We start from the raw sequence: 23,375 nt of genomic DNA on the forward strand, positions 1-23,375 counted from the left end.
TGAAATATTTATTATGGGAACAGGTTTGCTTGCTAGAATTAGTCCTTCTGTTTGTCCGTCGTCCAAAAAGAGATGAGAAAGATGCTCATTATTCATAATTATGGATTATACTATACGTTTGGATACATAGGTTCGCAAACATTTCCCAGGCATCAATCTGTCATGCATTTGGTCTATGAAATTTCATATCCTATCATTATGAGGCTGACAGGGATATTGATAGAGTGGCTGGTCCCTATTAGGGGACCAGTAGAGGACCAATTCAACAAAGAGTTATCCGTAGGGCTGTATCTGACTGCCATACTCAAAAGAGACCCTCTGAAGGCAATGGATTAACCATGCCTGACTGAGTTCAATGGGCCTTCTCTGAGTATAAACTGGTTGAATACAGCCCATAGATGTTGAACAGGCTTAAGGAATGGTCCTTATTATGGACTATGGTGCTTAGCTTTCCTTAAATCATTTTATATCAAATGTTTGTTTTCAAATACATTTCTATCAGCTGTTCCTTTGAGTGAATGACACAAGCTTTGTACAGTGGTACCTTGGGTTAAGTACTTAATTCGTTCTGGAGGTCTGTACTTAACCTGAAACTGTTCTTAACCTGAAGCGCCACTTTAGCTAATGGGGCCTCCTGCTGCCGCCCCGCCGCCGGAGCCAGATTTCTGTTCTTATCCTGAAGCAAAGTTCTTAACCCAAAACACTATTTCTAGGTTAGCGGAGTGTGTAACCTGAAGCGTATGTAACCTGAAGCGTATGTAACCCGAGGTACCACTGTAGCCTCAATAAGTAATTTGAGGAATTAATGAAGTCACTAGCATTAGAAATGTTTCCCAGGCGATACATATAATTCTTAGATACACACCTACAAGTTATTTCAGTCAGAATTTGAAAGTATTCTGCAAGACTGAGACATCCCCAAAAGTGGCGCTGGGAATAGTACCTGACTTGCTATATTATTAGTATTTAATGCAGCTTTTGCCAACTTGATGCCCTCTAGCTGTTTTGACCTACAATTCCCATCAGCCCCAGTTGACAAGTTGACAAGTTTCGTTTAGGCTGTTCAATAATCACAATATTTGCCATGGAAACAAAACAGACCTACAGAATATTTTGTGTTGTGTGGTCAATGAAAGCAGCGGAACAAATTAGTAACAAACAGTTAAATTAGCCACAAACGCTGCTTCCAGTGTAACTTATGTCCTTCTCTCATGGAGCTGGATCCAAAACAGATTCCTTCTGTTAGAGGAAGGAACTTTTGATCCAGCTCATGGTATTCATGTGTTCAGAGGGCACATGGAGCAAACACTAGAATTGCACTCACTATTCCATCACATCCTTGACTCCACCTGTTCAACAGAAAATCTGAAGAGAGCTTACAAACATATAAGGGTATGTATGTACACATTGTTTGCGTGCCTGGGGACCTTGCACTGGGGACCTGAATGTGTGCAATTTGTATATATTGTTACATGCCATGCCAAACTCAAAACGATGCAAGATTCCAGGGCCATTGGGATGAGGTGCAACTGAGACTGTCATGTCTTTGCGATATATTATTTATTTACACATATATACAACCTGAGCCTATGATGGAGGAGTGAAATGACTTCAGTCAACTCTTCTTACACTTAAGCTCTGTACATGTTACCATATACTCTGGTGCCAGTGTGCTCCGACTGCTGGCTTTTGACCCTGTGCACATACGCAGAGCTATCCTGTCATTCCTGGGGGGGGGGGGACCTGGTGTTTGATGTGGTTCCCCTTAAACCAGCTTCACTCCAAAAACAAAACTTAAGCCACATTCACTTCACAGCTAAGCTGAGGTGTGTCTATTTGAGAAGAGCAACTGTGTGTGTGCAGGTGACAGCTTCAAGAACAGGAGTTTGCAAGTGGGGAACAATCAGGTAATGTGATCCAGTGAAGACTTTCCAACCCCCTCTAATTTGTGTAACAACATGAAATGAGACTTGAAGCACAGCAAGGGAAAATGACCTGGCTGTGTTTTAAGCAGCTAAGGTGTACATAGCCTTTGTCAGAAGTCAGACATCCGTTCAGAAGGGGAGGAAAAGATTCTTGTTGACTTCATTTGATTTCTCAGAATATTTTAAGCCAGTCTTTGCCATTCTGGTGCCCTCCATCATCCCTGACCACTGGTCCTAGTAGCTAGGGATGATGGGAGTTGTAGTCCAACAGCATCTGGGGAACCAAATATGAGAAAGGCTGTTATACACCCTTTGGTACCCAAAAAAGAAATAAGGTGGATCGGTTTCCTCATATACAGTGCATGCTTATGAACTTACTATGGTCAGCTGTTTTGAACAGATAAAGCCAGTAAGTTCTTTACAGTGACCTTGCATTACTATCAGACAATGTGCACTGGCAACAAAAGACTCAGTATAAAGAATAATTTGTTAGCATGCTCTTTGGGTTCTTCATGTTTCTGCATCCCCCTAAATAAATTAATGTATGAAGTGATACAACCCAGTTCTCTCTCCTTATCAGTTCTGTATGCTCTTGAATTCATTTCAGTCAATGAATCTGGCCATGACAAATATCTCTGTGTTACATGAATATTTCACAGTTTTCAAGATATGCAAAAACACAAAGAGAGGAAAATTGTGTAAATAGCCCATGCAAAGAATGCACTGAACATAACATAAACATGGAAATGGCAGAACAAAACCAAACAAAGAAGATCAAATCGATCTGTGCTGCAGTCCTTAATGGTAAATCAACAGGAGGACATTTGAATAAAGCTTTCTGAAGGATGTTATGGTGCAAGCATCAGCTGTATCTGACTGATTCAGAATGGATCTGGGTTAGGGGAAGTGTGGATACAGAAATAAGTGCTTTGTGCTTCTTCTCATTCCTGGCTTTAAGTCAATATTATTAAAATACCTTTATGTTAATATGTTTGGAGAAACTGTATGTGATGGGCTCATCAGGGATTTTAATAACAGACTGGATGAATTTGATCCTTGTGTGTGGAAGCCCCTATACTATAAGTTTTCTTCCCAGGCCAACACTCTTATAATTTCATTTTGTTTGTCCCACTTTGTTTATAGCAGTAATGGGGAAGGCTGCCAAATCCTGCTGGATTACAACCCCCTTTCAGCCCCAGGGAGAATGTCCAGTGCAGGGGTCAGCAAACTTTTTCAGCGGTGATCCGGTCCACTGTCCCTCAGACCTTGTGGGGGGCCGGACTATATTTTTGGGGAAAATGAATGAATGAATTCCTATGCCACACAAATAACACAGAGATGCATTTTAAATAAAAGGACATATTCTACTCATGTAAAAACACGCTGATTCCCAGACCATCTGCGGGCTGGATTTAGAAGACGATTGAGCCAGATCTGGCCTCCAGGCCTTAGTTTGCCTACCCATAGTCCAGTGGTCAAGGATGATGGCAAATATAATCTTACAATGTCTGAAGGAGCAGAGGTCCCCCATCTCTGGGAACCTTTCAAAGTTGTGTGTGGGGGTTTTATTAATGTTTGAACAATTGATTCTGTGTATCTAGGTGCAAAAATAAAATTAGGGATAAATGAATAAACAGACACTTGGAAAAAAGTAACTGGACACTGACTAGGAGGAGACATAATGAAAGGTCACATTTACATCAATTACGTAGAATCTGTGCTCCTCTTTAAAGAGAAAAATTGCAAAATAGAGAGAAAATTTGTGCTTGGAAACCAGACATCAAAATTGATACTACAATGGACAACAGACTGAGGAGCAGCTGCTGGTGCAAAGTCTTAAGATGCATAATGTTGATAGGTTCTAGTCCATGTTGAGAGAGAAGAAGAAAAATTACTGTATTTTTTGCTCTATAAGACTCACTTTTTCCCTCCTAAAAAGTAAGGGGAAATCTGTGTGCGTCTTATGGAGTGAATGCAGGCTGCACAGCTATCCCAGAAGCCAGAACAGCAAGAGGGATTGCTGCTTTCATTGCGCAGCGATCCCTCTTGCTGTTCTGGCTTCTGATATTCAGAATATCTTTTTTCTTGTTTTCCTCCTCTAAAAATTAGGTGCGTCTTGTGGTCTGGTGCGTCTTATAGAGCGAAAAATATGGTAATCTCCAAGGGGCGGGTGAGAGAGAAGATGCAAAACTGTTCCCCACATTTGCCTATCATTAAGTATTATGCATAATAACATTTACAGAAGAAGGACCAACCGATCATTTAGGACAATTTGTGAAGTCATAGCACCGAATCATAGCAATGATTCAAATTCTTGTGCAGTACCCTGAGAATCCCTGATTCTGGGGCATAATTCTGGGGGAGAATTGTGAAAAAGAGGAATAGAAGAACCCAGGAAGAGTTTGGGTCTAAGAAGACTATGTAAAAAGAGGAACAAGGAAAGAAGAGAAAGAAGAGAAAATGAGAAATGATAGTAAAGAGGGAAGCTGAAAATATCAAGAGAGAGAAGTGTGTAGAAAAAGGAAGGAAGGATGTTTAGAAGCAAGTGGTGGCCAGGATCCACACACAGAGAAGCAGAAATCCAGGTAGCAGCACGGATGGGGGAGAAATTGAATTCAGTAGACATATAAAGCCACATTCACACTTTCCGAAATAATATAACTGAAACACAGCCATTGTTGGAAATTCAACACTCAGCTGAATTTTGCAAAGCAGTTCTCGAAAAAGTGTGCAGAAAAAGTGATATATTACTGGAAATAATATACCAAAATGTATTAGATTAGGGGAAATTGCTTGCAGAAACGTACACTAGTCAAAACTGCATATTCAAATATGCTTATTGAGGATTTTTTTATTTATTTGAAATAATCACAGTTTTGTAGAAAACTCAATTTATGACTAGAAAAATGAGAAAGTGAGGCAACTGAAATTGGCAGATCCTTCCATCCCTCATCACTAGACTAATTTTTAAAGTTGCCAATGGGGACAGAGCATGGGGAGGCGAGGATAGACAGATGCACCTACCATTATTGTTGGGAAATTAAGAGCTGGATTCATTGGTTTATTGAGTGAAAATTGCATATGGGTAATATAAATGCTTAGAGTTATTTATTTCTTTAACCAAACTTATATACTGCCTGATTATTATATAACCTCTAAGCAGTTTACAGGAAATGTTAAAATTATCAATAAAAACTGCAAAGCAAGTAATTAACAGCATTTAAAGATAATTAAAATTAAGAGTAGACTAAAAAGAGGTTAAAACATGCCATTATCTACATGTCTAGAAATGCTTGCCTAAACAAAAATGATTTAAGCAGATCCTGAAAAGAATATGGCAGAGGCATATGCCTGTTGTCAGTAGGCACAGAACGCCAAACTGTATATTCTGCCAGACTTAATTTCTAATTCTTATTGTAGTAAAAAGAATGAAGTGGGTGGATCAGATTACCTTTTGGTTAATATTTAATCTTGTTTCTACTTTATAGCATCTTCCTGGTTGTTATATATACAATATGTGATATTTTAGAAAAGGTAGACAATGTGGAAGTAAATAATTATTAATTATTATTGTTGTTGTTGTTGTTGTTGTTGTTTATTTATACCCCGCCCATCTGGCTGGGTTTCCCCAGCCACTCTGGGCGGCTTCCAACAAAACACTAAAATGCAATAACCTATTAAACATTAAAAGATTCCCTAAACATAAGAAGTGTTTTATATTTCTGATAACTTTGTTTAAAAAATGAATTCACAGGTAGATTGTGAATTATAGTCTTATTCTTTTGTATTTCCTTTCACTCCTTACTCCAGTGTAAACTTTCCCCCCCTAGAAACTGAGAATATAGTACAACCCTTCATATCAGCCGATCAGACATTTAGGTGAGTCTAGTTTCTGTGGATAATAACACTTTTCACAGAAGGAGACTTTCTGAAGGGACCGAAAGGTAATCTAGTCAAAAAAATCAATATGAAGTTCAAAAAATTGAAAGAAATATAATCAGCGTCATTTTTTTAAATCCATTTTTTTATCCACTATGGATAAAGGTATTTGCTAGCTTGCTTCAGAATAACTCAACCATGTTTCCAGATATGTGCAGAAAATGCCAGCTGACCTAAAGAAAACAGGAAATGGCTGCTGACAAATACAATTGACACAAAACCCATCTGTGCTATATATTTAAAGCAGTATCATTCCACTTTAAACAGTCGTGGCTTCTCCCAAAGAATTCTGGGAGCTGTAACTTAAGGGTGATGAGAGCTGTTAGAAGACCCTGACTCCCCCAGAGCTACAATTCCCAGACTTCTCTGGGAAGAGGAATAGATTGTTAAACAACTCTGGGAACTGTAGCTCTCTGAGGGGAAAAAGAGGTTCCTGCACAACTCTCCACCATTAACAAACTACAGTTCCCAGGATTCTTGTGGGGAACCCCTGACTATTTAAGGTGACATGATACTGCATTAAATGGATGGTGCAGTCTCTATTCAGAACCCGATGAAACAGAGCTATCATTCATACTGGATCCAGAATACAGATTCCATATACCGAGTTCAGCAGTGGTATCTTTTTCTTCTTGTAGGTTAGCAGAATTACACTCTAAGAAAAATGTAAAAAATGCAACGTTTTTTACAAAGTTGTACAAAATTTAGCAGCTATGTGCGCACCCACCCACCCACAAACACTCTGTATTTTCATTATATAACACATATATGTATAAGACTATTTTCTATCCACTGTTAAAAGTATAAGTACTTAAGAACATGCATAATCATTGGGACCTTAACTAATTAGAGCAACCCCCTGTACAGGTGTCAAGTATGTGCTGTTATTTTAACACTAAAGCTAATTACCTGATCTTATGAGTTACACTTGAGGAAGGCAAGCTAAGAGATTGTACACAGTTAAATTAGCTGAGGTAATAATGGTATAATCCCTTAAAAGCAGCACTGATTATTGCACAACAAAATTATGTTTACCTGCTGCTTTGAATTCTGAAGATTTGCCATGAAGATTTTAATACACCGCTAACAGTTTACTATGGTTTCAGTCACAAATTAGTTAAACACCAGAGCATTTTGTCTGAACCATTTTAGCATGATTACCTTTAATGACCAATTCTGCTTTAACAAGTTTATGGACCTGGTCATCCAAACAAATATTAGTGGTTTTTTCAGTTGCTAGCTGGTCTTTCACCAACCCTTTCCTTAACTCAGAGCAAATTAAGTTTAAAATAAGATGAAAGTAATATTTAAAATTCTACTGCTTTTTGATTGGTCTATAATGGGGTTTAAAACACAATTTGGGGGAAAAGAAGTAGAAAGTTGAATTCAGAAAACCAAAACTCAAATCTGAACTTTCAGTTCTGAATAATTCGGTTATATATACTCAAACGTTAGCATAAAATCTTAAATTCTTGTCCAAAAATTGCTTTCATTTATCCAGAATAGCTAGCAAGTTATTTTTTTATTATCCAGCTTTGTGGTGAGGTGACTAGTTTCTTTGGTGGACAGATATATAAAATGTTGACCTAAATGAATGTTTCTAAGAATCAGTTTCCTAATAATAATTATTACTATATGTAATTATTGTAGAAGTGTAAATTCAGGCTGCAAGCTTGCCTACTTATGCTTATGCATAACTACTTAGAAGTAAGACCCCCCCCCCTGAGTTCAGTGGGCTTGCTCCCAAGTAACTGCGTACAGAACTGCAGTCTCAATGCCTTAATTGGTATAATTAATAATCTAAACTTTGCCTAATTATAAGGCAAACTTTGCCTCATTTAATTGATGGACTGCCTGTTCCTAGAGCTTTGATAACAGGTGCCAAGTTGTGATATTGAAGGAAATCAAGGTAACTTACAAAATACCAACAAATACTATCAATAATCCTTCAAAGAAAAGGCCATTTTAAATGTTTTGTTTTAGAAGAAAAGGTTACCTATAATATTTTGTTTTTCCATTCCCTATTACTGTCACACACTATAGGCAAAATAGCTTCAGAAATAAATATGTGCCCTAAAAGCAGATGATTAATCAACTAAAATTGATTTGTTAGCTGACAGCTCCATTGACTGTTCCCTGCATAGCTATGTGACTCTACGGGAGAATAACACACGTTCATTCCCCCAACCCCCAAAGAGCAGCCACACTGAGGTCATCACAAATCCACACTCTTGCAGAACAGTTTTGTCAATATTAGCTGAACAAGCCCCTGCATGCACTGGAGATGATAAGATGATAATGATTCAGAGAGCCAACATATGGTCATTTTCAATACAATCTAAATTATCCAAAGGTTAGAGATATGATTAGGGAGCTGAGATGACATCCAAACTATATGGATCATGGCAAATTCAGGTAGGATGAAGTACTGTTATAAATACATATAAATTATTTCAGAGAGGACCTCGTGTTCTCCTTCTCAATGACAAATGCTAGGGCTTCCAGTAGCCACATTCAGATGATAGGCTTCACTCTTTTGTTGCCAGTCTACCCACCTGTCTGTCCCCTTTGTGTCTCAGAGTAGCCTGAGCAGTGTCCCTTCTGTGATACTTACCTGAAAGAAATTGCTACATGCTCTGAGCAAGTAGCTATGGGCAAAGCTTCCTTTAAAAACACACATTCTAGCTCTGTCAAAAGAATTGGCATCGTAGACGGCCTGAACTTCAGCCCAGGCATTCTCAAAATCAATGCTGAACTAGCTATCTTTGTTCAACTAACAGCAAGCTCTCAATTAAATCACATAAAATCATGACTTGATCTGATTTACAGTGAGGGAGGCTCTCACCAGCAGTGGCGGAAGAAGGGGGCTGTGGGGGGTGCGGTTCACCCCGGATGTCATCACTGGGGTGTGTGTGACAAAATGAGTTAAAAAATAATAATTGGGCTCACAAAACTTTTTAGGAGTGGTGAGGTGGCTTAGGCACCTGCAGGTTCCACGCTGCCTGAAACGGCAGCATGGGACTTCCCTCTGCCTACTGCCTCTCCCTCAACTGCCCCAGTGGCGTAGCGTGGGTTGTCAGCACCCGGGGCAAGGCAAGTAATTTGCGCCCCCTAACCCTGGATTTGCGCCCCCTAACCCTATCCCTAACCCTAACCCCCAGATGTTGCGCCCAGTGCGGCCGGCCCCCCCTGCACCCCCCACGCTACGTCACTGAACTGCCCTACAGCTGAGGGGCAGGCGGCGGAGAGGCTTCAAGCATCAGAGAGGCTCGCCCCACCCCCATGGGTGGATTGCCCCACCCCCATCAGTGCAGATCACCATGCCCTGGCTGCAGGACACGCCCCTGAACCGGGCACCCGAGCAGCTAGCTATGCCACTGCTCACCAGCACCACATGGGAAAATAATTCTGCTAGACCAAACCATCCTGCCTCCTTAAGCTAGAATTGGATCTGTATAAATTAGGGTTCTTGCTTCCCAACCAACCCTGAAATCTCCAGCATAAATGAGCTGCATATGGTTGGTCTCCTAACTTGCAGCTATCTGGCTGTGTGACACTTTCACACATCTTCTGTGGTGTGGGGCTGAATTTCTGACACAGTAACAGACAGATCAAGACAGGCCACTAACAGCAAAACAAGAAAAGCCAAACATGCCTCACTACTTAAGAAATGACAGCGTTAACATCCATTTTTTTTAAAAAAATAGCACCCAGAAGTATCACTTATTCATGGATTTATATATAGCCTATAAAATTCAAAATCTGCCTGTCTACATATCCTGTTCATAATAAAGAAAATTAAATTCTGGTCATGCCTGTATAGGTAATTTATTTATTCTGATAATTTGGTTATATAGTGAAGGAGAAATAAAGGGCATGGCCCTCATTCCATAAAAAGCAACCTTTTCCTGTCATAAATGGTTTTGCACCAAGCTGCTTTTTCAAACTCTGACTCACCTGCACCACTTGTGGTTCAAGTCTTTTCTACAGTAGCTGCAATAAAAAATACATTGCTGAAGAAAATGAATGCATTTTAAATGCTTCTTAAATTCTCCTCATCCAAATTTATCCTGAAATTGTAGAACACCACATTAATTAGTTGCTTCCAAAGCAGAACTGATCTATTGTCCCTCTCTTAAGTATCTGTATTTTACAGAATTTGCCACAGTTTTCTGTACTTGAATTGCATTCATTTATTTCCTTCCTCTGTGTTAGACACACTGTAAAAGATTGCTTACAATTTATATCCTTCAAAAAAATAAATCTGTGATTGTTCCTGCAGTTGCATTCCGATTTGTTTTCTTTTAACCAAATCATAGTGTGCACATAAGTAAAATGCTATGCAAAAGAATTTTGATGCACTATTACCTGCAATCCCTACAAACTGCTTTTTGAAAAAAAATGTGAATTAGTTTTTTAAAGTTGCCTCATTAGACTGGCACTAAATATAAGGCAGAGGTAAAAAAGGTAAAGGACCCCTGGAAAGTTACGGTAAGTCCAGTCAAAGGTGACTATGAGGTTATGGCACTCATCTCGCTTTCAGGCCAAGGAAGCTGGCATTTGTCCGCAGACAGCTTTCCGGGTCATATGGCCAGCAGGACTAAACTGCTTCTGGCACAACAAAATATCGTGACGGAAGCCGGAGAGTATCGAAACGCTGCTTACAGGACAGAGGGAACCCACAAAGCAATAAGCAATTGGAATGGGGGAAAACAATTTATTTTATAATGCAAGGGAAACTAAAGCCATGTCTGGACATTCCCTATAAATAGAACTGGATTGAGGTTGTACCATCCCACCTTTCTCAACCCTGAACTTCACATTGGCATACGAAGCTGCATGCATAGATTCCAGTGTGGCTGGGCCCTATCCATACAGTCTGCACACCACAAAAGCAAAGGTAAAGGGCCTTACATATACCAGACTCCATGCATGCAAAGCTGTATGCAAATATGAAATACACAAATTCAGAAATGCCAAAAACAAGTATGATTCTTATGAAATGCTGCACATGGTAGGGAATCACCTGTACAGGGTTTGAGTTAGAAATAACTCCAAACACAAAGCCAATACTAGCTAGATTTACTGGACCCTCTCAGGCAGTTGAGAAACAAAAATGGTGGTGAGTGGTGAGATCAAAACACAAACCGGTTTTAGAAATATTCTTTAAAAAAATAAAATTGAAAGTGCTATAATTAACACAGGTAGAGAAATTGTTTTTAAGAATATTCTTTAACTGACAGTGACCTTTTAATGATAATTTTGCAATGAAAACATGTCCACCATAATTCCAACATGCAATGCAATCTGTTTACTGTTTGTATTCTGCAAACATCATTTGCATTTCGTTTGTTCCTTGAGAAAGGGGAAATGAACTAATACAAGAAATAAAATCCCCATCCACCCAGCTACCCAGCTAAAAAATTCTCACTAATGACTTCCTTGAATCAACTGTTGAGCACTTTTCCTGCATTGCACAGTCACTTTTGACACTTAGATGAAAGTGAAAAAGAAGCCAAGTTGGACATGAACCCCATTTATTCTGAATCTAAAGTTCATCAGCATTTTGGTTACATTGACACATAGAAGGTGAATTGGAATTCAACCTGAGGTTTCTTTTTTTATCATTTGGAATCAATGACCTTTGTGGTATACAGTATTGGATTAAGACTACTCAAAAGTCTTTGGATGCTAACAGGGAAGCATCAATAAAATAAATAAAATAGAATAGAATATACAATTTCTGTTGTATTCATAGCTAAACCACATAAACCATAGTAAGCTTTTAGAGCATTTTCTTTCTTTCTTTCTTTTTGACGTCCCTGATTTTGTCACACATACTAACAGCAACTGTTGATGTATGTTGGATCCTGGCAAGTTCACTGCAAATCTGTTTTTACCTAATTTGAAGGGATGATAATTTGTTGGAACACTCAAAAAGGCCAAGCCACTGCATATTCAAGCATTAGTAATTAAATCCATCAAATAAAGATCAGGAAAGCACCAAAGAACTCCCAGTAATGCAAAGAAATAATTTATGGTATGTTCAAAGAAGATATTCACAGTCTTCTGGAACAGCGTCTAGAAATGTCAGACCAATTCAGAAATGTCATTTCCTTTCCAGAATGTAACTCAAGGATCAGATTGTGCAAAGTCTTCCTCGATCTCCACAAATGCTTCCATTAGATCAGTTGAATAGTGCAAGCAGAACAGTTCACTGGTTAGTTTCTCTGCAAGTTACAGGGCATATATATGCTTGCTTTATCTTATTGATCGATCTAGCTTGCTTCTTTAGCACAAAAGAAGAGTCAGAAGAGGGGGAAAATGATGATGGAAAACACAAGTAACACAAAATAAAGTAGTTTCCAATCGTGCAAAATTTGCTTCACTGGATAAAGCACTTCTTGACACAGTAATGTCCAAAATAAATAAATAAATAAAATCCCTTCCCCAGAAGATACAGGTTTGAAATTGAAGCCATTCTTATTTTTGTCTTGGTATATTTTTAAGGCTATACAAACACAAAAAGAGAAAGCATCACAGGAACACTTCATTGGACATCAGATTCTTCTGGCTTTGAGGGTAAGCCTTGGACTACTTTTATGTGGTCCCAGTTAGCATGTCTCTTCAGGACAGGAACAGAAACAGAATGAAGGGAGGAAAGTCAATGATCCCAACAATAAAATCCAAAATTGACTTTACAATCACAGGTACAAATTGCTCAGGTTGATAATTTCATTTCTTTTAAAGATCACTGTCATCTAAAACTAATCGGGGCTGCAGGTTTTCCCAAGGAACAGTCAAGAGTCAAAGCAAACAGTGGCATCTAGAAGGTTTGTCATTATTCTCTGATGGCAGTCTGACTGGGTGGCTGGAATTATTGGCGTGTCTAGCCAAGTTCTGGGAGAGGGAGGAGGGATCTTGTGTGTGTATGTTTTTCCAAAATGATTTGATCCTTGTTCCAGCTTGCAAATCAGGCTTCCCCTTGACATCCCTTTATAGCGGAAAGACTAAGAAGCCGGAAAAGGTTGAGTATTTCCACCCTCCCATGAGGTTCCCTCTCTCCAGTTTGAGATGCACTTTGTCTTCTCTTTCCATAAGGAGCAAGACCCCATTGCTGGCTGCTTCTCTGGTGACATCTTGGTCTCCAGCAAAAGCTGAAATCACTGGATAGCCGTTTTGCATTAGGCTTACCTACAATTCAAAAGAAATTTGACATCAGCAGTCTTGCACAGCAGTTGTTTTTAAAATTGCATTGTTACATCCCAGTATAACACAAACACCAAATTCCAACCCAGTATATAAGTGAGTCTCCCACATGCAGGGATCCCAAATGGGGGTGGGGAAACAGAGTAGGAGGCGGTGGACATATCTCGTGCAGTGGGAGGGGGTGTAAGGTCAAAATGACCCACCACTTTGCTCCAAACCTGGCTCAGACTGATACACCTGTACTTTCTCTACCAAATGGCCCAGTCAGCTAGCCCAGTGTGGAGATGGGGGACTGTAATGCTGGCTGAAGGAACTAGGTGTATTTAGCAGTTTATGGATAAAATAGCATATTCATAAAATGCTCTGCTGAAATAAGATCACATTAATAATAACAGTAACTGCATGATTATTTTTTTCTTTGAGACGTTTTGCTTTATATTCAAATGTCACAAGCCTTTATGTGAGCTACTTTGCAAAAAAAAACCCAAAACAATACTGCCTCCCCAGTGAAGAGTACATACCTGGATAGTTTGTCTGTTATATACTTTCACAACGTGGAAACTGAAACTATATATTCCTTTTCTTGGCGCTACAAATATACTGGAAGCCAGGTCGAAGTGGTTGCCAATATTAACTAATACCTGGAGAAAAGAAGAATGGAAGGGGAGGGGGGAATTAGGTCATGCCTTCATTATGGGGAAGGTCAGGTGGGGGGAGAGACAGGGAGAATTCTCGACTGGCTGCCCAAGCAGTGCAAAGCCACAGGCATTTTGCTGCACAATTAAAACGGACTGCAGGGAAACGAAATAACTTTCCAAGGTGTTTTAAAAGGATTGGTTCAGACAGCTGATTGATTTACACAGTGGTGCACCCAATGCCTCTTCGAGAGAATGAAAGGATCATGATGGCAGCCTGTGTCTTCACAGCAGAGGAGAAAATGTAATGTATCATTGCTGAGAGACACGCAAAACGAAGGGAGAAAAGATCCCATTAAACAAATCCGCCCAGGATTTTACATTTTCATGTAACAGTATTGAAACTAATTGTCTCTCTTGGGGCCTGTGATGTTAATGTGAAACAAAATGAGACTTAGTCCTGTCACATGTGATGGAACGGTGGGAGGGACTTCAAATTTTAAATAAGTAATCTCTCTCTCTGTCTCTCTCTCTCTCTCTCTCTCTCTCTGAAATTTACACCCCTCATTCTCTTTTGTCTCTTTACCCCATCCTGAAGCACAGGGACTAATTCAATTAGGCTTGAACAAAGAAGTATGGAAGATGCATTTTAACCCGCAGAGAACTTAGTGCATGGACTTAGTGGTAAAAGTGAGTGCAATTTGCCAATTAGGGTAATGGAAAATGGTCTTTTGAGCCAAGTTATGAATGTTTCAAAGGCCTCTTGCAGAGTAACAAAAGAAGGAGAAAGCAATGAATCCACGAGAGAGCCAATTTAGTGTGGTGGTTAACATGCTGGACTAGTACTTGGGATTCAAGGTTAAAATACCCATGAAATTCAGTGGGTGACCTTGAGCCAGTCACCATCTCTTTCTCAGCATAATCTGCCTCACAATATTGTTGTGGTGATAAAATGGGGAGGAGACCATTACAGCAAGAGCCATGTACACCACCTGAAGCTCCCTGGAGGAAAGGCAGGATATAAAGGTAATGACCACCACCACGAGGAAAGGACTTATCCCAATAATTTGCAAGCTCCAATATGGCTCCTTATGGCTAAAGGCAAGTCACACTAAACTAAAGAAATGTAAATGAGGGCTGGCAACCTCATGACAGGCCTAGAATTAGAAAACATTCCAAAGATATGTTTACAGTTCTTTGCATGATTGATATTTGCATTACCTACAGAATCAGATCTGAAATCTTCTGCCTAATCTGTCTTCCCATGTAACTGGTTGCAACAACTTGCCTGGGGTCTTATTATTACATCTGAGCAGAGCTCTCATAGCTTCCTGCTGTCTTTTCTGTAACAAAGAACGGTTAAGACTGCACACATTAACAAAGCTCAGTGGTGCAATGCCACAGATTCTGGCTCTTATGGTTATTTTTCTGTTTGGACTGCCAGGTACTTCCTTGTTCAGAATCTCTAGCATGTATCACAATATCCTGTGTGTGTACGCATATATACAAATTAATGTAAAAACTATGCAGAAGTTGGTGAAAGACTGTGGCTATCCTTCTTAAATAAGATTATCAACCTCAGAGCTCATCTAGTCCAGATTCAAAACTCATATACAAAAGTGTGAAAGAAGAAGAATTTGTGAAACTAGAATCCCATTCATTGCTAAAAAAAATTAAGTTATTCAACCAACACTACAATTCTTATTTTAAGGCAACACATCATGGAATTAGAGGGAGGAAAAAACTTTATAAACAAAACAGTATGTATATAGTGTCTAGCATTATACAGCTCTACAAGCAAGGTGACAATAGAATTATTCTACAAAAAAAAAAAAATCTGCCAATCTATGTCAAAATATTTTTTTTCTAGAAGATTATAATAGCTGGGGAACACAATGGGTAAATAATAGAATACACATGTAATCATGATTAGAAAGCAATCCTCAGACAGATGGATGCATAAACAGAAACAAATAATCTGTGCTGAACAAGTCTAAATGACCTGAATGATTTTCACTTGGAAGGTTTTATATAAAATCCCAGTGCATCCCTCTTCTTTCTTCCTAGGCTGGAACAATAAGACAGAGCAATCCTAAAAGCATGTAGGTTTCCTCAAATGAGCCAAGAGGCAAAGCTTAAGCTTGCAGTGCCTTCACTGTCCCCTCACTGCACTACACCCAAATTCTGCGGATTTCCCCAGGCTGCTGCTCTATGCATGTCTGTCTGGTTTGCCTGACTAGATAAGGGAAGGCAGGAAATCCCAGAGCCACCTCTCTGGAGAAACTGGAATTGGATGTTATATTGTTGGCAATACAGACTGGTGGTTATAATTATTCAAAACAGGGTGACTGAGGAGCCCCCCAAAGATATCTTGTTGGTAGCTACAACATTAGATGGGGTACTTAAAGGACACTATCAGAATAGAAAAATAAGGAAGTGATGGCTATTGTTTCATAGAGAAGTTGATGAGCCACAAGTACTGTCAGACTGCTGACAGTGAATTACTAAGGTGGAACTAAAACAGGTAAGAGGAACCTGTGACTCTCCCGATAGTGACAGGCTGCAGCTGCCTTCATCCCTGTTCATTGGGCCATATTGGCTAGAGCTGGTGGGAGTTGGAGTTCAACAACATCTGTGGGGGTGGGGGGTGGGCACAAGCTCTCCATCCCTAACTTAGAGGGCATTAGAAGAAGCCCAGTCTAGGGTTGCCAAATTTTGAAGAGCATAAAAGAGGACACAATTGCTGACTTCTACTTTTAACTAGGGAGCACTAAGACAACTACCCATGAAAAAAAGAGGATGCATCCTGGGAAAAGAGGACATATGGCAACCCTACAGTTAGCTAAGGTGTGAAGAAGTAGGAGGGAGATGCAGGAAGGGCATCACAAAGAATGGAGAAAGATCAAAACAAATATTGAAGGTGGAGAAGAGGCAGGGGCCATCAGTTAGTGGCCATGTATTGCTCTTGGGAAAAGAACTTGAGCTTGAGGGGGGTCACTGCTGAACAGGACATGGCTGGAGGGAGTTGTGGTGGAATGGTAATAAAGCAGGACTAGCTCTGGTCCATGGGGTCACGAAGAGTAGGATATGACTAAAAGGCAACAACAAGGTAAAGGATAGACAGGGAGAGTGGTGGTGTAGAAGATGGGAGTTAGGGATCAATAGGAGACAGATCAATGGGGCTAGGAGTGGGGAGAACTGGAAGGAAAACGAGTGAAGCTGGACAGTAAACAAAGGACGAGGGCTAAGTGTGAAACGGGAGAAGGCGAGGAATTAGGAGGAAGAAGTAAGTGGAGAGCGGCTCTTCTGGACGCCAGGGGGCGCCAGAGCAGACTGGCCGGGGCAGGAAGGGCTTACCTGGAGAAAGAGGTGCAAGGTAGAGGCGGGGAAGGAGTGGGCAGGTGGGAGGAGACTCTGGCTTGCCGGCGCCGCCTGGGCGGGGCGTAGTCACCTGAGGGCGGGGCTACGGCCAGGAGAGGCCGGAAAAGGCGCGAGGGAGGGGGAGGGGGGAGAGGGCTGGCGCGCCTGACCTGGTCGAAGTAGATGGTCATGGTGCGGTTGCTCATCTCGGACGGCTCGTGGTTGGTGCTGCGCGTGGCCGAGAACGCCACCTTGGCGCTGCCGGAGCGCACGGAGATGCCCAGCGACGAGGTGATGGCGCCGTCGGCGGACGGGCTGGAGTCGCACACTACCAGACACTTGCCCTCCAGCACGATGGGCTCCGTGTCGTTCTGCGCCGGCACCGCCGGGCTGCCGCCGGGCAGCTGCAGGAGCACTAGGGCCAGCGCCGCCGCCGCCAGCGCCACGCAGGAGTAGCCGCCCGCGGGCTCCGCCAGCGCCCCCCGCCGCCGCCGCCACCCGGCCATGTCTTGCCGCAGCGGGGCCCGTCCGTCCAGCCGCGGAGTCCAAAGGGGGCGGCGGGAGGGCGACGGCCGGGCGCGGCTGCCTTCAGTCTCTGGAGGGCGGCCGGGCGGGGCGCCTCAGCGAGCGGGAAACGAGCGGGCGCCGCCTTGAATTTTCGCGCTTCTTCGGCGGCCTCACAGGAAGGCGGGAGGCGCGCTGCAGCCTGCGGGGCGAAAGAGAGCCAAGTGAGGCGGGCGCCGAGAAAGCCCAGCAACTCAGCCCGCCCGCCCCTCCCCTCACAAAAAGTGCCAGACCCTCGCGAGGTCCATCCGGTGTGGTGTGTGGTGTGTGGGGGGGGGAGAAACCCACTCGGGGTCTGTTTTACGAGGTGGAGCGGGACAGGGCTTCTCTCAGACACACGGCAGAAGGCGAACCGGGCAAAAAGACCTTGACGGGGCGGGCGCGAGCTGCGCTCTGTTTCCCGCCAAGGAACGTGTCACCACATAACCTAAGCAAGGTCCTAGTGGATCAGAACAACGGCCCCGCTAAGTCCAGCACCCTCTTTCTCACAGTGACACACAAGCTCCCGCTTTGGAGCGTGTGCGAGAGCTGAGGGCGTCGCAAGGGGTGGGGCGGGCTCTTTCAATATTTCGCTCCTTTGGCAGTGCTTGTTGCAAGAGCCGGGCTCTCTTTATTTTATTAAAGGAAAACAATGGCACTTCTGAATAAGCCGGGGCTCATTGCCCAGCCCACCCCACCCACTGCCAGGCATCGAAGGAAAGCAACCGGGGAGCTCCCTCGGCACCTCTTTCCCGCACCACAAATAGAGGTGCAGACGATTTGTTTCCACACACGAAGCACAAGAAACTCCCAACCTCCTGTCTGCTTCCCTCTTTCCTCAGGCACAGTAAGCTGAGGAAATTTTATCTCGATCGACACCCAGACATTGTATCTCGATCCCCAAGCACTTAGGCATTTTTGTTCTATACTCCCATCCAGATGTAACTTTTTAAAAAACATTGAACACAAGCGCGTCTTAGATTTTAGTTGTGATTAAAACAAAATCTGCGAAGGGAGCGCTTCTGCTTAACGCGAGTTAATGTAACCCAGTACCGGACTCGGAGATGTCTGCTTTCTCGGAATTGCTGACAAACTCCGCTCCAACTTCGACTCCCCTCCCCCCATACAACTGGTCCACAAGGCCGTTTCCGCTTTGATTCGCATCCCTGTCCAGTTTTAGCAAATCCGTTCCTTAAACTCTCGTGGGGAATGCAACGGGTACCACCTGCAAAGTTCCCGAGTTTCTTCCGGAAGAGTTGAACCTGAGTCGAGTCACTAACCCGAACCCCTTTCACCCCGTTCCATCGCTTTCCCTTTCTAAAAAGCCCATCAGGAAGGACGCCGCCCCCCCCCCCCCGCTCCCGTACACCACCCTACGAGTTCCTAGTTTTGCTATCCCATCTTTATCTCCATCTGGATTTTTTTTTTTTTAATGGATCAAAATGAAAGGGGCTGGCGGCGCGCTGGTTTACCTGGAGGGTCCATGGCGGAAGAGAGTCGGGCTTGGCTTAGGTTGCCGTCCGCGAAGTTGTATTGCTTGGAGAAAATGAGCTGAGATTAGGCTGGCAAGCAGAAGAGACAGGATTCGCCTCGTTCTCTCCCGCCCATTGCCAAGATCACCCCCTCCCTCCCTTCCTCCTTCCCACCCTCTCGCAGACACATTCACACCCGCCACTGCTTCTCACACCAGATAAACCCGAGCATGACACACACGCGCGCACACACAACCCAGATCTGTCTGGACAAATTCCAGCGCGCGCGCACACACAACCTCCCCCCCCCCGTCAATTTCCCCCGCTTGATGTCCTGTAAGCAGCGGCTACCTGGAGCCAGGCATAGGCTGAATTTCACCCAGAACGAAGGAAGCGATCCTTTTTGGCTCTTCTTTAAAAGAAACGCGCTCTCAGAAGCTGGTAGAAGTAGATCGCCACATGTCTTCTTCCTCCCCTCCCCGCCCTCCCCTTGCGCACAGACCACCGTCAAATGTCAAGATCGGCCACGGAAGAAGAACGCTGGCAAATATCGGGAAAAGACTAAGCAGCAGCCACGGTCACGAGGCGTGGAAGTCGCTCGTTTACAGAAGTTCCGTTTCTGGTCTGGACAGAGAGGGGCAGCTGTAGCGTGTGAGCGGGGAACAGGGGCTGTCGCTTTAAAAAACCTCAGGACACAGGGGTTGCTTAGGCGCAAATGCCTTATTAACTTTGGTTCCTGCGCCCCCCCCTTTTTTTCCCCTTTTCCCAGGGATACCCTATCAAGTCTGGAATTAGGTGTGCGAGGACTGGAGGGAGGCGCGTTATATTGGCCGGAACGGAGAGCGGCCTAACTCCAAAAGTGGTTGGCGAGCGCCACCTAGTGGCACTCGCTGCCGTTGCCTACAGAATGCTCTCAACGGGGTTTTCGGAATTAAAGGGATGGAGCGTGCCTTGTGGACGTGGTTGGATTGTTTGGGTTAGAGAAAGAGCATCGGGAGCGGGATTCCCGGGGAGAGCAGGAGGAGGATGAACTTTCAATTAAGCTCTCGCCTCCTCCCTCTCCCCCGCTCTTCCCTCTCCACCTCCTGCAATCAAGGGAATCCTGCGCTCGCGGATCTTTTACAAAGCCAAAGGCTGCCATGATGATATATGCTGCAGTCAAGGTTATCATCAGTTGTTATTGGCTGCAATATATATATTTCTCACAGCCCAGCTGGTGCAGCTGCTGCGGAGCCGAGTAGTTGGTGCTGAAAAGCTAGAGAAAGGGGAGACTGTGGAAGAGAGTGGGCCTTTTGTGCTAATGGCTTGTTTATCATGCCACCGGTTTCCCTTTTTTCCCCCAGGTGATTTTAGCTGCAATTTTTTTTACAATAAAAATAGAAATCGGTGCTATTCCTCAGAGAGAACATTAGCGATGGTTTTTCCCAACTATCCATGATGCCAGTGCAGATAATGAACCTGTGTCCCTTGGCCTTAAGTATCAATTTGAGGCACAATTTGCCCTGGACTCGCCTGCAGAACTTGTTAAATCTTGTGAGGGTTCAGCCCCATAAGAACGAAAGTAACAGCTAGAAAGAGTAAATCTGACTGTGTGCAAAGTGTGTGTGGTTTTTTTCCAGGCCAGAGATTGACTCCAAGCAGATTTCAAAAATCTGGGGTGGCAGGTAGAGTAGAGTCTTCCTGGCATCTTGTTAAAAAACAACAACACCCTGTAATGTGATTGGGCTACTAATCCATCAGATGAGGAGCGCTTGAAGGAGCTGGGTATGTTTAGCATGGAAAAGGGGAGACAGATATGATAGCCTTTTTCAAATGTGCCTTAAGGGCTGTCACATGGAAGAGGGAGCATGCTTGTTTTCTCCTGCCTGGAGGGTAGGACTCATGGGCTAGCCAGGGGATGGGGGGCAGGAGGGGCAGTTGCCCCTCAAAATCAACAAAATTCAATAAAAAGACATAGCAAACTGATGTTCTGTCCCCACCTAAAAATAGGCCTGCCCTCCCCCCCCAAAAAAAAATCCTGGCTGCACCCATGGTAGGATTCTATGTCTTATCTCAAATTCAACAGTTAAATCCCAAGCAATTAGACCACTGACACCATTTGAAAAACTGATTTTGAATATGACTGAACACCCATTTTTCTATCAATTTTGTATGAAATACTGACCTAGCCATTGGACAATACTTGGCTATTAAACAGTAAGGTGGGTGTCCCCATTGTACACACATAGTGATATTGAAACAAGTAAAGGTAAAGGGACCCCTGACCATTAGGTCCAGTTGTGACTGACTGTGGGGTTGCGGTGGTCATCTCGCTTCATTCAAGGGAGCCAGTGTACAGCTTCTGGGTCATGTGGCCAGAATGACTAAGCCGCTTCTGGCAAACCAGAGCAGCACACGGAAACGCTGTTTACCTTCCCGCTGGAGCAGTACCTATTTATCTACTTGCACTTTGACGTGCTTTTGAACTGCTAGGTTGGCAGGAGCTGGGACCAAGCAATGGGAGCCCACCCCGTCATGGGGATTCAAACTGCCAACCTTCTGATCAGCAAGTCCTAGGCTCTGTGGTTTAACCCACAGCGCCATTCGTGTCCCATTGAAACAATTATCTATGAAATAGCTACCAGCATCTAAATATAGGGTGTGGAGGCTAAAATCTGACTGCTTCTTCTCTGAAAAGGTTCTATGTTGCTTTGTTTGACCCCTTATTTTTGAGCATCAGGAATTGTTATAAATCTTTACTTTCTCAAGCAGTCTGATGGGAGGTTTAGTACAAAACACTTGGAGGGCACCGTGTTGGACAAGGCTGCCTAATATCACATAAAAGGTATTTTCCTTGAGGAGCTTCCAGTCTGAAATTCATCACAGAGGAAGCTGCAAAGAAAGGAGCAATTAACTTTGGGTTTATCCAACCTAAAAAAAGCACAGCACTTCCTGAAATTCAGAACAGACATGAGGACCAGAAAGGATTCATTTTCAACAAAATTGTGGATTGCATTCCATGCATCAGTGAAAGAGCTTTCTAGATTGGATGTAGGCTGGACAAAAGTATCTTTAGCATTATGAAAGTTACATTTGACACAATACACTGACTCAGAAAAAAACCCCTGCTGTATTAAGATAATTCTTGGAAGTGGCTGATCTGGGAATTGGTAAAAAATCACATCACCACGCAGAAGAGGGAAGAGCAGAGGCTACATTAAAAATCTGCCCCAGACTCCATGCTTCAAATTCACTTCGCCATATGCTCTGCACATGCTGTGTTCATAAAATGTAGCTCCAATGAGTTATAAAACTCTGCTTATTCTTCAGGAAAAAATGATGAGGGATCCACGGTGGGGAACCATTACAAAGCATTTACTACTTAGGTGCATTTCTATAAGTGGCAAAGTTCTTCAGTAAAAGTGAGTCAGCGCCAGAAATAAAAGAAAATGGTCCTTTACGGGTTGATCCTGTGGATGAATAACTTCATTGCACTGAACTCTTTTATGTTTTATTGTTATTGGTTTTTCAGTATACTGGACAGCAAGTTGCAGTATATTATAGGCTCTTAACATCCAATAGTAAAGAAGAAGAAGAAGAAGAAGAAGAGCAATAGGAACCATCCTGGTCAAGCACAATAGATTACCCTTGCATTTCTTTGAATATGAGGTTTTTCCCCTCCAAACTGCTAAGTGATGGCATCATCCTATTCATATCTACTGAGTTCAATGGACCTTAATCCCAGATAAACTCGTATAAGATAGTACTCTGTTCACTAACAAGTGACGCTTACACAGTACACTATATGCCAGGTTAAGCACATTGTCACAAATGTGAATAACGACTTGCATGCCCATTGTATTCGAAGGATATTTCATCCTTATACTCTACAACTTCATTCCCATGCTTCCATGTTTTGCATTTAAGTGTGAGCCACAGAGATTCTTAAAACTGCATTGCAGAGTCTTATTCAAAACCATTAATCTACCCAAACAAAGACACCTTAGTTGAGGCAGACCTGGACCCTGAAGACTCATGACCTCATGTATTTGTGAAGTACTGGAAAGTCCTAAATTGCTTCCATGGTCAATGAACACATTATGAACATTTGGTTAGTACTCAAAAAATCAATCAAATGGGCCAAATGCTGTTTGCACGTGGTTTAACTTCACCACATGAACATTCTGCACATATTTTCATGAAATTCGTTGGGGAATATAGTCTTTCTTTTACAATTATTAGAATGTCTAGGCATTACATCTGTTTTTTGTTCTGGTGATAAACCTTTCCAGAAGTGATGAATACTGCATGTT

The 23,375-nt window shown here is 42.7% G+C and overlaps 1 protein-coding gene and 1 long non-coding RNA gene across 2 annotated transcripts; both read right to left on the reverse strand.

The window, feature by feature from the left end:
• Window positions 1-11,384: 11,384 nt before the first annotated feature.
• CBLN2 (cerebellin 2 precursor) lies at window positions 11,385-17,574 on the reverse strand (the record flags this gene model as incomplete). Its single annotated transcript, XM_081874970.1, has 3 exons — window positions 11,385-13,058; window positions 13,595-13,714; window positions 17,239-17,574. The coding sequence occupies 3 exons, from the start codon at window positions 17,572-17,574 to the stop codon at window positions 12,861-12,863; spliced, it is 654 nt and encodes a 217-aa protein (XP_081731096.1). The 3' UTR covers window positions 11,385-12,860.
• A 94-nt stretch (window positions 17,575-17,668) lies between these two features.
• LOC309349317 lies at window positions 17,669-19,909 on the reverse strand. Its single transcript, XR_014159842.1, has 3 exons — window positions 19,435-19,909; window positions 19,084-19,147; window positions 17,669-17,774 (listed from the first exon to the last, which is right to left on the reverse strand). It is a non-coding gene; the product is annotated as an uncharacterized lncRNA (long non-coding RNA).
• Between the last annotated feature and the right edge of the window lie 3,466 nt (window positions 19,910-23,375).

This window comes from Podarcis erhardii, assembly GCF_964252035.2.
Source record: "Podarcis erhardii genome assembly, chromosome: 8".
Taxonomy (NCBI): Eukaryota; Metazoa; Chordata; class Lepidosauria; order Squamata; family Lacertidae; genus Podarcis; species Podarcis erhardii.